Source organism: Psammomys obesus, unplaced genomic scaffold, assembly GCF_907164565.1.
Source record: "Psammomys obesus unplaced genomic scaffold, mPsaObe1.curated_primary_1811, whole genome shotgun sequence".
NCBI lineage: Eukaryota > Metazoa > Chordata > Mammalia > Rodentia > Muridae > Psammomys > Psammomys obesus.
The window spans coordinates 60,124,591-60,139,430 of NW_026591086.1; the positions used below are offsets into that span (position 1 = coordinate 60,124,591).

General features: G+C 38.2%; 1 protein-coding gene across 1 annotated transcript in view; it reads right to left on the bottom strand.

Annotated features, from left to right (window-relative positions):
• The window catches only part of Nalcn (sodium leak channel, non-selective), a 273,950-nt gene that overhangs the window by 160,544 nt on the left and 98,566 nt on the right, over positions 1 to 14,840 (bottom strand). Inside the window, exons 14-15 of the mRNA XM_055609597.1 lie at positions 9,623 to 9,790; positions 6,980 to 7,171 (exon numbers count right to left, since the gene is read on the bottom strand). Coding sequence (XP_055465572.1) covers positions 6,980 to 7,171; positions 9,623 to 9,790 — 360 coding nt within the window. The remainder of the gene's footprint in view (positions 1 to 6,979; positions 7,172 to 9,622; positions 9,791 to 14,840) is intronic.

Genomic DNA, 14,840 nt, shown 5'->3' on the forward strand with positions numbered 1-14,840 from the left:
GTGTATCATTTCATTACTTTAAATTTTAAATCAAGTTGCTACTTTTTGTTGCAAAGTCATGTCCAGGCGTGAGTCACAATATGGTCTAGAGCTTCAGATGGGACTTACTTTATGGGCCTGAGGAGCATTTGGCACAATAACGGCTTCACAGGAAGAATAAAAAAGAAAGTCTCTGAAGGTGCTCGTGATTCCTCAATTTTTGTTTTGGGTCAATAAAAATGAATTTTATACAATGAACATGCACCCCTGGGAAATAATATGACCTACGGTGTGAAATTCCTCAAAACAGTTCTGTTCTTTTTTGAGGAGGTGGAAAGGAAATAGATAATGGATCCTGCTACACACAGATCACTCACGGGCTGGTTCCAGCTGATCACTCACCCCTACTCAGTGGCCTTCTATGCCTTCAAGTTTCAAGTTTCTGATGATCATTCCATGAAATGTAATTGTCCTACCACAAATCTTCACAAATCACCCTTGGAAATGTTATTTACCCCGGAAGCTTTACAGACCTACTTTTCTTGGAAGCAATCTCTTCTTACCATTAAAATAAGACTACATTGGGAGACACAACAGTCATTCGAACAATACACTCCTAGAATTTTCAAATGCCCACCAGGACTTCCTCAACATTACTTATGTATGAGTATATCTAATGTACGATATTGCACCTTTTAGTCTAGTCACTTTCTACGGAGGGATAAGCTATTCTGATTCTGCCTTCCAGTCTTGACTCCACTAAAGAGAAAGAACTAAAGAATGTGTCCGTGTCTGTACGCCATCATTATACAATTATGAAATATAACAGACACGTGATTAAGTTAGACTTCATTATTGAATGATTCTTGAAACATTTTATGGGAAAAAAGGCTTTCAGTTATGTAAAACTGAGAGGGTGGAGACATGAGGATCTGAGGCTCAAACAGGAGCACAATGAAGGAATGGAGCTCAAGCATGGCGATATCAGATTGTGCTCACAAGAATCCATGTTTCTTCCAGAAAAATAGTTAATGTAATGCCTCCTTTCCCCTCTAGAATTTATTAGTGAACCTTTGTTTCTGATCATGAGTAGAAAAAAAGAGAGTTAAGAAAAAATCCCAGGACTCAGCAGTTACCACTCCTACCCCTCCACCAAAGAAGAGGAATTGGAATTGGGAGGGAACACAGGATGACTGAGGTGAGTGGGGAAAATGGAGATGTGTGGACATATCTAAGTACATTCTGTACATGTATTACATTACCAAACAAAAATTCAAAAATTTAAAAGCAAATTTTAGCTAGGATGTGACAAATATTTGTTTAAAAACTTCGTTACTATGCTGAGAAAATAATACTAAACACAGGGACCCAAAACCAAGAAATGATGGTTTATTTCCCTCCCCCAAGTAATTCAGGACGCTCTGCGTGTTAGGGCAGGCACAAGGAATAGGGGTTGAGAGCCTTATTGAGAACTAAAACACTTGATAAGGCTGGATGCTGGCTCTCATGGTACAGAATGGCTAGACAAAGAACTCAATGGGAAAAGAAGATGAAAAACCAGTTTGTATACACTGCTGGACAAGGCCAGCCTGTGAGCCTCACTGGACAGGAACAGTCTGTGAGCCTCACTGTCACTGCAGCATGGACAACAGGGTTAGTGATGCAGCCAACTGAAGAAAGACAAAGTGAGGAGCTTAGTGTTCACAGTAAGATGGGGCATCAACAGATGTGAGTTTTTGGGTCAAATCTTGTGCTGTGGGTTGTGAAGTTTAGAATGTGCTCATCAGCGGCTGACAGATTAACCACTGCATCTACTTTGGAGCTCAAGACATTCAGCTTCTATCAGAGTTGAAGAAGCATTTATTTTAAGACCCAGCCATTCTGTTACTAGATAAAAATTTAGGTTGCATGTGCACAAATTCATCTGTGAGGATGCTCAGAGCAGCACTCCTTGGCTTTACAAAGTTTAGGAGCAAATGTCCTGTGCCTATTGCATTAATGTTCTACTAATGGAACAAAATGGGCTTGTCCACATAGCCCCCCCCCCCCGGCAATTGACTGCTGGCTTCTGTGGCCTGAAGGTTAGGCTGGGCATTATTCTTTGCTCAGGGTCATGGAGCTGCACAGTGAGCTTTGCTCACATCCGTACTTCAGCCTCCTTTGTGTTGTATCCAGATCTGAGAGAAGAGTGACCCGAGAGAGGCATCCGAGGACTTCATATCTAACTCAGTTTTGCATATTCAGTTCTGCACGGCTACAGTTTTATTTTGATAAATACTTTTTGTTGACCTAAGGATTGAACCCAGGGTCTGATGCTTGAGCTACATAAGCCAGACTCTGTAAGATTAAGTTCTTCAGTCCTGGGTATCTACACCCTGTGTACGCTAGGTAAGCCTTCTACACTGAGCTCCATCCTCACTTTTCCTTTAACTTTTGCTTTAAGACGAGATCTCCTTAAGCTGCCTAGGTTGGCCTTGAACTCACCCTCTAGCTGAGTCAGGTCTTGTACTTGTGGCTTCCTTGACTTGGCTGCTAAGTAGCTCATACTATAGGGTTGAGTGAATGGTCAGAAGCTTCTTTAAGTATTGCTAATGTTTTTTTTTTTTTTTCATTTCTGAGATACTTCAGAGCAAATTAAAAAACATAATAAAAGGCAAAGGTGTGAGTTAAAAGTCAGTAGAGATATCTGCAGTAATAACTGAACTAGTACTTCTGGAGGTTAAATTAACCTTGACCCACATTCATTACAAATGTACTCATAGTCTCTAACTAAATGGCAAATAGAACAAAAAGAGAAGAGCATATCTTTTTTTTAAGCTTTCAGTATTTTTTCAAGACAAACAAAATGATTAGTCACTTCAATGATTGAAAGAAAACATAGATATTAAATTGTAATTTAGTTTTATAGCATTTATTGTTTTTACAGTATAACAAATCTCTTGGACATAATTTTATAAGGAAAAACCTAATAGAGCAAGTAATTAGCATTTAGAGTTTTCAAATTAAGAAAGTCTGTATCAGATAACAAATATTAAAAAAACTAAGTATTACTGCTTTGGAGTGTGGTATACTGGTTATGAATAAAAACTAACTACATTTGTATGACTGAAAAGAAATGAGGCCTGATGAAATGTTGGTGAGGAGTTAGAAGGGATAAAGATTAAATCATGTAGTATATGTTTAGTGTATCCATTTTTGTAAATTTTTGCCAGTTTTTTACGTAGTAAGTATAGGGAAAATCTGAGCAAAGCCTTAGTGAAATGATGCGTATCAACCTTTATCAGAAAACTAAGGGAAAACATGATTCATTTCTTATATGTCAATCGCATGGTGCATTTTCCTGAAAGATGTTTGTATTTTGTTAATCTTTAGTGCTCAACCAGGTCACTGCCCTGGCCTCTTCCTGCCTCTACTGGACTGCCTCCTTCTGCATGCTGAGTGCTCTCCCTACTCAAAAGCCTTCCATAGTTTATTTCCTACGTCCTTCCATGGTGCCATGCTTGTTGCTGGTCGCCGCCCTCTGTGACGGCTAGGACTTCCGTCAAGACAATATCAACAGTCACAGTCCTAACTTACGCTGAATATCTCCCATGACCTTCCTTTTCCTTCGTGTGTGCGTAAGCACATGTGTGCTCGTGTATGAGTGTGTGCTTGTGTGTATCCAGGTGAGCTGTGTGTCTCCAACTGCACATAACATGTATGTGTAGGAAAGAGGTCAACATTGTGTTTCTTTCTCGTCACTTTCTGTCCTGCTTTTTGAGATGGTCTTCCACTGTGGAGCTCACTGCCACAGATGGACTGGCTGGTTGGCAAGCTCCAGGGATCCACCTGTCTCTCCTTCCTCAGTGGTGGCAGTACAGACACGTGATGCCCACAACTTTTACACTGGTTCTGGGGAGTCAAACATTAGTCCTTATATGTGTATGGAAAGCATATGTCAGACCATCTCTCCAGTATTCCTTGTGTGATTTTTATTATAGAAAAAAATTGTTTTACTGTAGTATGCTTTGGCTAAAACTATGAGAAACCAACCTGTCCCAAGCACCTAACTACTGGGTAAGAAGAAGGAAGGGAGAGAGGAAACTTGGACTATGGCTCCACCAGTAAAGTACTTGCCATGCACGCTAAGGAGCTGGGTTGATTTCTAGAGCTCAGGTAAGTGAAACCATAGAGTTAGGGGAGTGAGCTCAGGATGTGAAATTTGTGTACATTAGGATTCTGAGAACACACATTAATATCAGGTGCAGTCATGCTTCTCTAACCAGCTTATCACAGAGGTTTGCTGCTTAGCCAGTGTGGCCAAAACTTCACATTCCGGGTTCAGTGAGAGACTATGTGTTCATTCAGGTGCAGTTCACATGTGTAAGCAATCATGTGGAGGCCAATGACAAGTCTGGTGTAATGACAATTCCTCTTGAGACTCTCCATCTTATGTTTTGGGTCAGGGTCTCTTACAGACTGAGAACTCATTCGATTGGCCAGGCCAGTGAACCCCAGGGAGCCACCGTCTCAACCTCCCAATCTCAAATGCTGGCATTACGAGCATATCCCACAATACCTTTCATTTTGGGCATGTGGGCAGGTTTTTTCTCTTCCAAATGTATGGGGTCTATGTGGGTGTGTGCACATGTGTATGAGGGCATAGTTTTCCATGTGTACACATCTGGATGCCAGGGTATGCTGGTTGTCCTCCTATAATATCCTACACCTTATTTGTTGAGACAGTCTCTCACTGAACCTGGAACGTGAAGTTTTCGCTACATTGGCTAAGAAGCAGCAAACCTCTGTGATACGCTTCTCCTCTCCCCTCTCAGCTCTAGGGTTAGAGAAGTATGACTGTACCAGTATTAACATGAGAGAAAGAGAGAGAGAGAGACAGAGAGACAGAGACAGAGAGACAGAGAACAGAGATTAAGAAAGAGATAGAGTCAGAGTAGGAAGAGAGAGAGAGACAGATCAAGAAAGAGACAGAAACAGAGTCAGAGTCAGACAGAAAAGGGAGAAGACAGACAGACAGACAGACAGCAAGAGAGTGAGAGAGAGAGAACTGCCCAGTGCTTTTAACTGTCTTTCCTGATTCTGTACCATCAGTAACTACCTTTGGTCCATGCCTTGTTTGGTTGGGAATGACCATGATTCCCTTTGGTTATGGTATTTAACAAAGCAACAGAAACCCTGACTAATACAGCTATTAACTACTCTTTCCCTTTCCTCTGCAAACTTTTTCATCTTAGACTTTTTGGACATGCTGTACACCAACACAACGCTGCATTTGGCTTCCTTATCTCTCCAAGGCTCACATTCAAGTAAGCCTTTCTGAGCTTTTTCATCCCGGCCATGGGTCTCCCTCTAGAGTTGTAGGGTGCCTTGAGCCTGCATAGCTGTGTCCCTTTCCTCAGCCGAGAGGTTTTGAAGTACTAAAATTGAGTGCCATCTATATACTTGGTACATCTCTTGATTTACAAATGGATGGATACATGGATGAGAAGTTAGGATTATAAAAGGATAAATTTCTTTTTTATTTTCTTTTTTAATTTTGTTTTTAATTATACTTTATTTACTTTGTATCCCCCCTCTAGTTCCCTCCCTTCTCCCCTCCCAATCCCTCCCTTTCTCCCCCTTCTCCACGCATGCCCTTCCCCAAGTCCACTGGTAGGGGAGGGTTTCTTTTTCTTCCTTCTGATCCTAGTCTGTTAGGTCTCATCAGGAGTGGCTGCACTGTCTTCCTCTGTGTCCTGGTAAGGCTGCTCCCCCATCAGGGGCAGGTGATCAAAGAGCAGGCCAATCAGTTCATGTCAGAGATAGTCCCTGTTCCCATTACTATGGAACCCACTTGGACACTGAACTGCCATGGGCTACATCTGTGCAGGGGTTCTAGGTTATCTCCATGAATGTTGCTTGGTTGGAGTATGAGTCTCAGGAAAGACCCCTGTGTTCAAATTTTTTGGTTCTGTTGCTCTCCTTGTGGAGTTCCTGTCCTCTCCAGATCTTACTATTTCCCACTTCTTTCATAAGATTAAAAGGATAAATTTCAACACTGAGAGTTAAGTTACAAGCTTAGAGCAAAAATTATTTAAAAACTATCATTGTTCTGGGTGCGGTGGCACATGCCTGTAATCCCAGCACTCAGCGAAGCAGGGGTCTGTGGATCTCTGAGTTCAAAGCCAGCCTGGTCTACAAAGCAAGTTCAGGACAGCCAGTGCTACACAGAGAAACCCTGTCTTAAAACACCAACTAACCAAAGAAACAAACAAATAAAAAACAAGAAAACCCATCATCTTAATAGTTCCATTAGAAGTACTAATTTCACTACTTTTGCTTTTAGCTTAACAGAACATACTTTATCCTGTTTATTCCATGATTGTGCTTCCCACAAACACAGGCCTCATTATTTCAACTTATGGTGAGAACATGCACCATCTTTGTCCTGGTCACTCACTGCTGGGTTTCTAGTCTACATGGGCCCTTACAGTCAGTGACTGAACCCTAACCCTGCTATGGAGCCATGTGATGTCATTTTTCTTTCCCCGTTGTGAATTTTAACACGAATGCAGGCCTCTGGGTCACCTCCTACTTAAATTTGTGCTCTATGAATTGTATTATATAAACAACCCAGTTTGCTTAGGTTAGATACAACATAAAAAAGATGGACTGTAAAATATGCCTAAAATATGATACACCTAAAAAAATGGACATTCTAGTTAAAACTCTTTCTAAATTGTAATTTATAGACATGATGGAGCATTGCTCCCATTTTCTTTTACTGATGCTTTGTGGCATCCCAAAATATTGCTTCCAGAATTTTAGAATCGATGTGTACTCTGACAATGCTGAAAATGTATTCAAGTTCCTGTATCCCATAGAAAAGGCTGATCAAAATACTAGGACTTAATGATCTCAACTATCAAAGATATGCTAGTACTTTTGAACGATGGCTAAGCTAACCACCATTGCTAAAATAAGAACAGCAGATTAGACTGGCCATGTTTCACCTTCTTACCCTTGGAAATGTGGTGAATCTGTCCAGTTCTTCAACGAAGCAGAACATCTGTAGACTAATGGCTGACATGACAATCAAGAGGCTGGCAGTGAATACTACCAAGCTTCCAAGTTTTTTCCCAGGACCAAATATCTTGTACACAAAGTCTTCCAATGCAGGTGAAATCTTAATGAGCCGCACTACCCGGAGAACCTAGTCATGGAGAAAAAGACATACATGTTAGAAGCAGAATTTTTAAAGAAATCTGTACTAAAATATAATTTCCATGGTACTGTGTAAAAAATAAGTCATATTTTTTCTTTTCACCTAGAGACTAAAAATAGTAATATGGTCTCTAAGACATCCACACATGTAGCCTGCCATACAGTGAGAACACAGCAACTCTCAAATCAACGAATAAAGACAAATATTGATAACTGTTTCAACATACAATATGATAATTCAAAATGGTATTAAATAGTACATGCTGTTCAAATAAAACTGATATTTCCTAATGCTTAGTACCTAAGTAGTCATTTGAGTCAATATTAGTTCTGTTTACTGTCTCCTAAAATAAACCTTCCTAGGTATCATACACTAATAAATGGGGAAAATCAAACTTCTATCAAGGACTGGTTCAGACTCCTACTTCATATCCAACATCTATTTTCTCCCTCTTCCTTTAAATAACAGATCTTCCTGGATTTTAGTCAAGTGACCCCAGGGGGCAAAAGACTCTGCTTTAGTTTTTTCATTTACAATCTGTAGCTGAAATTTCCCAATGGACTAGGCTCAAGCTGACCAGCTATGAAAACAAGAGACTTCTAAAACTATGGACATGGTAAATCAAACTTGTCCTAGATATAATTATTTTCCCTTTCTCTGTTCTAAAAAATAGAAACAGGTAGGATAGTAACAATGAAATCACCTATGAAAGACTATGTAAAAATCTTTGTAAAGGGTATGAATAGTTAGATCCAAAGTAACAGGTTGGACCTTTTGAGGCTATCATGGAACAAATCACCTATTTTTCCTGTGTGTTTACCAGCTGCTGGAAAGAAACAAATTTCAGTCTTGATAACTCTTGTGTTTTTAGAGCTTTTCTGTACTTTCCGAACTTGTCATCTCTATTCTCTAGATGTTGGGCATTGTTATATATATATATTTATTTAGAAGGTATTCACAAAACCTAACCCAAATACAAATAATAAATTAGTTTTTAAATTGAAAATATTAATTATGTGACAAGAATGTTATAGAAAGATTATTATATGGTAATATTACAAAAGAGCATAAATCAGATGCAGTGCTTAAGGGAATATAATATGATTAAGAGGCATAAATTGAGAAAGTGAAATATGAATCCACAGTTAAGAGTATTGGCTGTCCCTATAAAGATCTGTTTTCGGTTCCCAGCACCAACATCAGGTGGCTCCCAGCCGCCTGTAACTGCTGTCTACAGCATCTGCCCTTTCCTGGCCTGCGCAGGCATCATGCGTGTATGTGGTACACAGACATGTACACAGGCCAAAGACTCATGCACATAAAATCAAAAATAAAACTCAAAAAGTATCAATTGGCATGTGATAAAAATTTGAAATAGTCATCATAGAAGGATGACATTTTTCAGTAGGTAAAAGGTGTTATCATTCTATCTCCAAAAATATTTACATTAATTAAAATTCACAGCAGTAGCAAAATTACAGTTATGAAGTAACAACAAAAATAATTTTATGGTTGGAGTGTCACCACAAAATGGGGAACTGTATTAAAGGTTTGCAGCATTAGGAAGGTTAAGAATCACTGATCTAAGGAATTAAAATCCTATTTCTCTAAGTAATTTAACATTTTGCTGCCATTTTATTCCACAACTATTTATAATTTCTCTTTATAGAATATCAATGTATGTTTGGATATTTCCATGATAAATTATACAAATGCAAGTCAGAAATTTGACTGTACTGGAGACACTTTTATTAGACTATTAACATGTGAGTAATTTAATAATCATGTTTATCATGAATTTAACAGTACAGTGAGTATATTCTAGCACCAAATGACTTAAAAGTTGTAACTAATAATTAATATTTATTAATTAATTATAAAACAATATCACATTTGAAAAAAATAATTTTTATGAAAGAATAATTACAACTACCATTATGTAACTATCACAAAAGAAAGAAAGAAACAATTTGCAAATAATAATGTAAGATGAATTTAAATTTGTAAAGGTAAATTTTATAACCTTTAATGCATCCATAGTAAACTATTGTTCAGTGAGAAAACTTACAAGGAGTGTATTCACTTGAAAGAAACTCATATTTCCTCCCCTTAAAGTTTGTGCCAATATATTATTTTGTTTAGAACTTTATATCTATAAATAGATATGTGGTGTATGTATATATCTAAGTATGTATAGCTATATTACCATTCACTGGGAGAAGTTTTGTTGAAGATTTGTATATGTTACCGTGAATTCTCAGGATTTTAAAAATAATGGTTACAATTTGTTAAAGTGCTATTTCTGGTAGTTAAGTCATTGAGCCTACTTCAAAGTAAGATTACTAAATATGCACATGGGAGTCATTCACCATAACAACATTATAAAAGCACATATAGTCTCTGAGAAACTACAGGCATTTGTAGTTACAGTAGCATTACCTGGAAGTATGTGAACTGAGAATGGTAAAGATCTGGGTACACATGGAGAGTGGTTCCAATAACAAGCAGTAGTTCAAACTTGTGGAGAGACGAGCTGATATAGCCAGTAAATCCTAGGCACCATATCTTCAGGAGTGCTTCCAAGTCAAAAAGGACTGTGAAAGCCACCTAGAGGAAATAAGAGACACCATGATTGGCATTTAAGGCTAAACATCCTTCTCCTGTATAAATCCTTGTACAGATACAGCCCACGGCAGCTACAAATGCAGCCAGCCCTGATGAAACCTGATAAGCTAGGGTCTGATGGAAGGGGAGGAGACCTTTCCTATCCATGGACTGGAGGAGGAGCATGGGAGGAAAAGAGAGAGGGTGGGTGGGACTGGGAGGAGATGAGGGAAGGGGCTACAGCTAGGCTACAAAGTGAATAAATTGTAATAAAATAAATAAATAAATTTAAAAATAAAAAGAAAATAACAATAGTGTAAAGTGCACAAATATAGGTAGCAAAAGATAACATTGTTCATCTACTCTGAGGTGATCCTTATTTTATACAAAAAAGCTATAATTGGAATTCAAATAGGCAATACTATATTAACTTCTGATTAAAGGACATGAGAGTGAGTGTTAGGATTAGCCATAATATATATATATATATCTTAGCACACACTGTAAAATTGTTGGAAATTAAATTTCTGTCTAACCATTATTGACTATCAGGAAGACTGTTCTTCCACTCATAACTGGAAAATGTAAGAGATAGAATTATAGCAATAACATGTTAAGAAGTGGATGCTAGAAGCAATGCAGATGTAAATTTAGATATGCAGAAGTACTTAGGTTATTTTTGACAGCTATGTTTGCAGATTCTGCTTCATTTTATTTTTGATGGACATTTCTACTCTGAACACTCAGGAAGGCAATGTATTTTAATTTCTAATTGTTTTCTAAATATTCATTCTTATGTCCATAGATAAATCTAATTCTAATATCTCATCAAAGATATTTCTATTTGAACAGAGGCTATTACAGAAATCTATCACTAGTCAAATGCAAAAAAAAAAAAAAAAAAAAAAAAGTAAGCAAAATGCCCAGCCTCAACTGCTGCATACACAGCACAGCCCACATTAAAGACTCAGAGAACATCGCAGAAGAGGAGACCGAAATATCGACCAGAGTGTCTACCAGGAGACAGGGTCTGCTGATTATGAAGGAAAACTGCACTGATGAAATGGCAACAATATTGTTGCCTAAATAAGACCACCACAATGACAACACCAGCTGGCATGCCTATATGGATGGGGATCTCGCAAAACCCCTTGCTTAAGGACTACAGACAATTAATGGTGGAAGGAGGGGGAATCAGCCTTCTGCAGCAAGTCCTCTGATCAGGATCCAGGATGAGCATGCACACACATGAGCAACACTACAGAGTCAGGAAGTTTTACACACACACACCCCAATACTAATTAACTTTGAGACAAGTTTAAGAACACAAGGAAATGTGACTAAGCTCTTTAGTCCACTTTTGTCAAAGGCTCCCGTTAATGTTCTGTACCGTCTTCTCAGTGTCTCTACATACAGGGTTTGCACTTAAAACATCACTGTGAACACTCCTTTCCTCTTTCACAAGCATTCTGTCCCTACAGATTAAAGGAAAAAGGCCCTCTGCACCATCTACATAATTTTCCATAGTGTTTATCAATTATTCCATTCAATAGTCTCTATTTTAATTTACTGACTAATAGCACTTGTAGGAATCATTAGGCAATCACAGCCAAACTCTTTATTATTAAACACAAGGCTCTCCTCGCTATCCTCCTACACATCGGTAATTGACTAACGTTTATCTTTCAAGAGAGTAGGACAAGCTGGCCTCTCTCTCTCCACCCTCCTGCCTTAAACTTCGGAGTGCTGGAATTAGAGGTATGTGCCACCTTGCTTTATTGAGACTTACTGAGGATTTTATACGTATAAGTATTAAAATATGTTTCCATACTTGGCATTATGGGAGAGAGAACAAAAGACAGACTTGTATGTTTAAAGTTTGGAAAGCAAAAGATCACTTTCAAAACCTAATAAGCCAGGCACAATGGTGCACACCTGTAATTCCAGCACTCAGGGAGGCAGAGGCAGGTGAATCTTTTTGAGTTCAAGGCCAGCCTGGTCTACAAAGCCAGAACAGTTAAGGCTACACAGAGAAACCCTGTTTCTAGCCCTCCCCTCTCCAAAAACCAAACCAAAACAAAGCACAAAAATACCTTTATAACAAACCATTTGCCTCCAAGCAATGCAGAAAAGTTACCCTTGTCCCAAAATTTTGATCTGTAGGAGGAGCACAATCAGATATAATGTTTCTACTGCAGAAATGTGTGTATTGATCACTTAGAGTTAATTTCTTTTTAAAGTAATTGTGTTTTGTTGTTCATAACTTTGTCAGTGTTCTGTGGTGTTATTTCATCTTTCTTACCAGTTTTGAGAGTTTTTTATATTGAAATCATTAACCTTTGTCTGCTAAATGTACTGAAAATGTTTGTTCCTTACTTAGTAGTTTATTTTACAACTTTGCATTATAAAATGTACACTTTCATATCCACCTATCTTCAACTGTTGCTTTAAAAGACTTTGAACTGGTGCGGTGGTAAACCTGTAATCTCAGCACTGGGGGGCAGGGGCAGGAAGATATTCGGAAGTTGAGGCCCTGTCTCAAAATGATAAATGAAGTATACAGAATGGGGTTTTAAAAGTTAGCATCTAGTTAACACAGACAGAAAATATTATATTACCCTACTTATTTGGACCTTATTCTATATTCTTTAATAAAACTCTCACATATGTTTGTGTGTGCACATGTATACTTACTATATGCATATAACATATATTTATATATGTATGTGTGTGACTATGTGTGTGAGTATGATGTGTGTGTGTGTGTGTGTGTGTGTGTGTGTGTTTACCATTCTACCTAGTTAGTTCCAGAAGAGAGAAAAGCTACTGGCTTTTCAATGTAAACAACTCTCAAATATGTATATATACATATATATACATACATATATGCATATACAGAACTAAATTCATTCAGATATTTTTAAGTTTCCTGGGTCTCATTAGAAATGTGTATAAACCATCTGTAAATGAAATGCTTATTTTTAAGATTATCTGGGGAGTTATTATACTAGTTCCTTGGTTGTACAGATCTAGCTTCAAGGCAGTGACTAGGTATGGCCCCATAGTCTCATGTGTATGGCCCCTTGGCCCATAGGGAGTGTCACTATTAAGAGGTATGGCCATGTTGGAGTAGGTGTGATCTGGTAGGAGGAGGCTTGCCACTGTGGGGTGGCTTCAAGGTCTCCTACACTCAAGCTACACCCAGTGTGGCACACAGTCTCCTTGTGCTGCCTGAGGATCATGATCTCGAGCACTCGGCTACCTCTCCAGCACCATGTCTGCCTGCAGGCTGCCATGCTTCTGACACAATAATGGACTAAATCTCTGAAACTGTAAGCCCCAATCAAAATGTTTTCCTTTATAAGAGTTGCAATGGTCATGAGGCCTCTACACAGCGATGAAACCCAAACTAAGACAGACAGTTACTGCACAGTACAGTGGTAAAGTGGTAATAACGAAGTCTTTTTTTTTTTTTTGAGGCAGGGTTTCTCTGTGTAGCCTGGCTGTCCTGGACTCACTTTGTAGAGCAGCTGGCCTCAAACTCATAGAGATTCACCTGCTTCTCCCTCCCTGAGTGCTGGGATTACTGGCCTGTGTCACATGACTGACTAACAGGACTCTATTATATTCAGTAAAAACACCACCAATATTAGTTTGCAATGGTCCAAATGGTAACTAAAGGATACCATAGTGTGTATTTCCAGCTTTTGTCCTGGAAGCAATGATATATATCGTGAATGATTCTAATAGGCATTATTATTTTTTTTCCTGGAATACATTCTAGAATCTAGAATCTAGACATAAGAATCACCTGTGGATTTTATTGAGTCATACATTAATTTTTTTAAAAATATTTATTTATTTATTACAATTTATTCACTTTGTAGCCTAGCTATAGCCCCTCCCTCATCTCCACCCAGTCCCTCCCACCTTCCCTCTTCTCCCACTATGCCCTTTCCCCAGGGAAGGACTTCCTCCCCAACTATCTGACCCTAGCCTCTCAGGTCTCATTAGGGCTAGCTGCATCATCTTCCTCAGTGGCCTGGCAGGGCTTTATTTTTTCATATGAACTTTGCCTGTAATTTTACTTATCAGCTCATTGTCATGTCTAGTCAATTAGACTATTGAATTTTATAGTTTTTATATGATCTATGATTTCTTAAGTAACAGTGATCAGAGCACGGAAATTAGGCAGACCCTACTGTAAAGGTTATCTGAGCACTGTACATTTTATAACGTTAGAGAAGAACGTTCCAATATAACTCTGCCTATATTTATCAGCTCATCCACCTGATTAGCTGCTTTCATTTTTCCAAGAAATATGTAACCTCTTCTAAAATTTTAAGACATGCATTTTTCCAAATAAAATTGTTTCTTCCAAGGTTCTACAGACATTTAAAAAATCTTGTGTCCTGTTAAGTCAATTTTTTGATGTTTTTCAACCCAGGAAACAATGTTAAGTTTGAATTCCAGCTTAATGTAAGGATAGAACATTTTACATAAAGCTCAGTACACCTTTCAGGGGTCAAGGTGAAGATGGAGGGATATTCATTTCATTTCATTTGAGGATGCACTTCTTGTTGCCATTGAGGTGCAGATTTCTTTGCCAAGCGGATCATGACTAACATGCTGTCAAATTAATTTGCTGCGGTGTCACTCTTTGGGAAAACCTATATTCTTGTCAATTATTCTTCTTTCCAAGTTCTGGATTTTTGTGAGCTTAAGTACTTCTTCAAGTTAATGTGAATTGTTACAAGCAAACATTGTAGATTTTTTGAGAAACAGGATTAATTCCTAAGAGTAAACATTTACTGACAAAAATATGCATAAAACAATCTTAATTTACTTGAGGTTATAGGTTAGCCTCTCATTGGGAAGCTGTCACAATTCACAGTAGATGATTAGCTTAAGTAGTTAATTATTAAATATTAATTAGTTAATTATTTCAGTGTGTGTTGTGAGGTTTGGCAGAGGATTTGAATTCAGAGGAAGATAGCAGAGTTCTTAGAAACATACAGGAGGCAAGCTTGAGAGCCAACTTACCAAAGGCAAT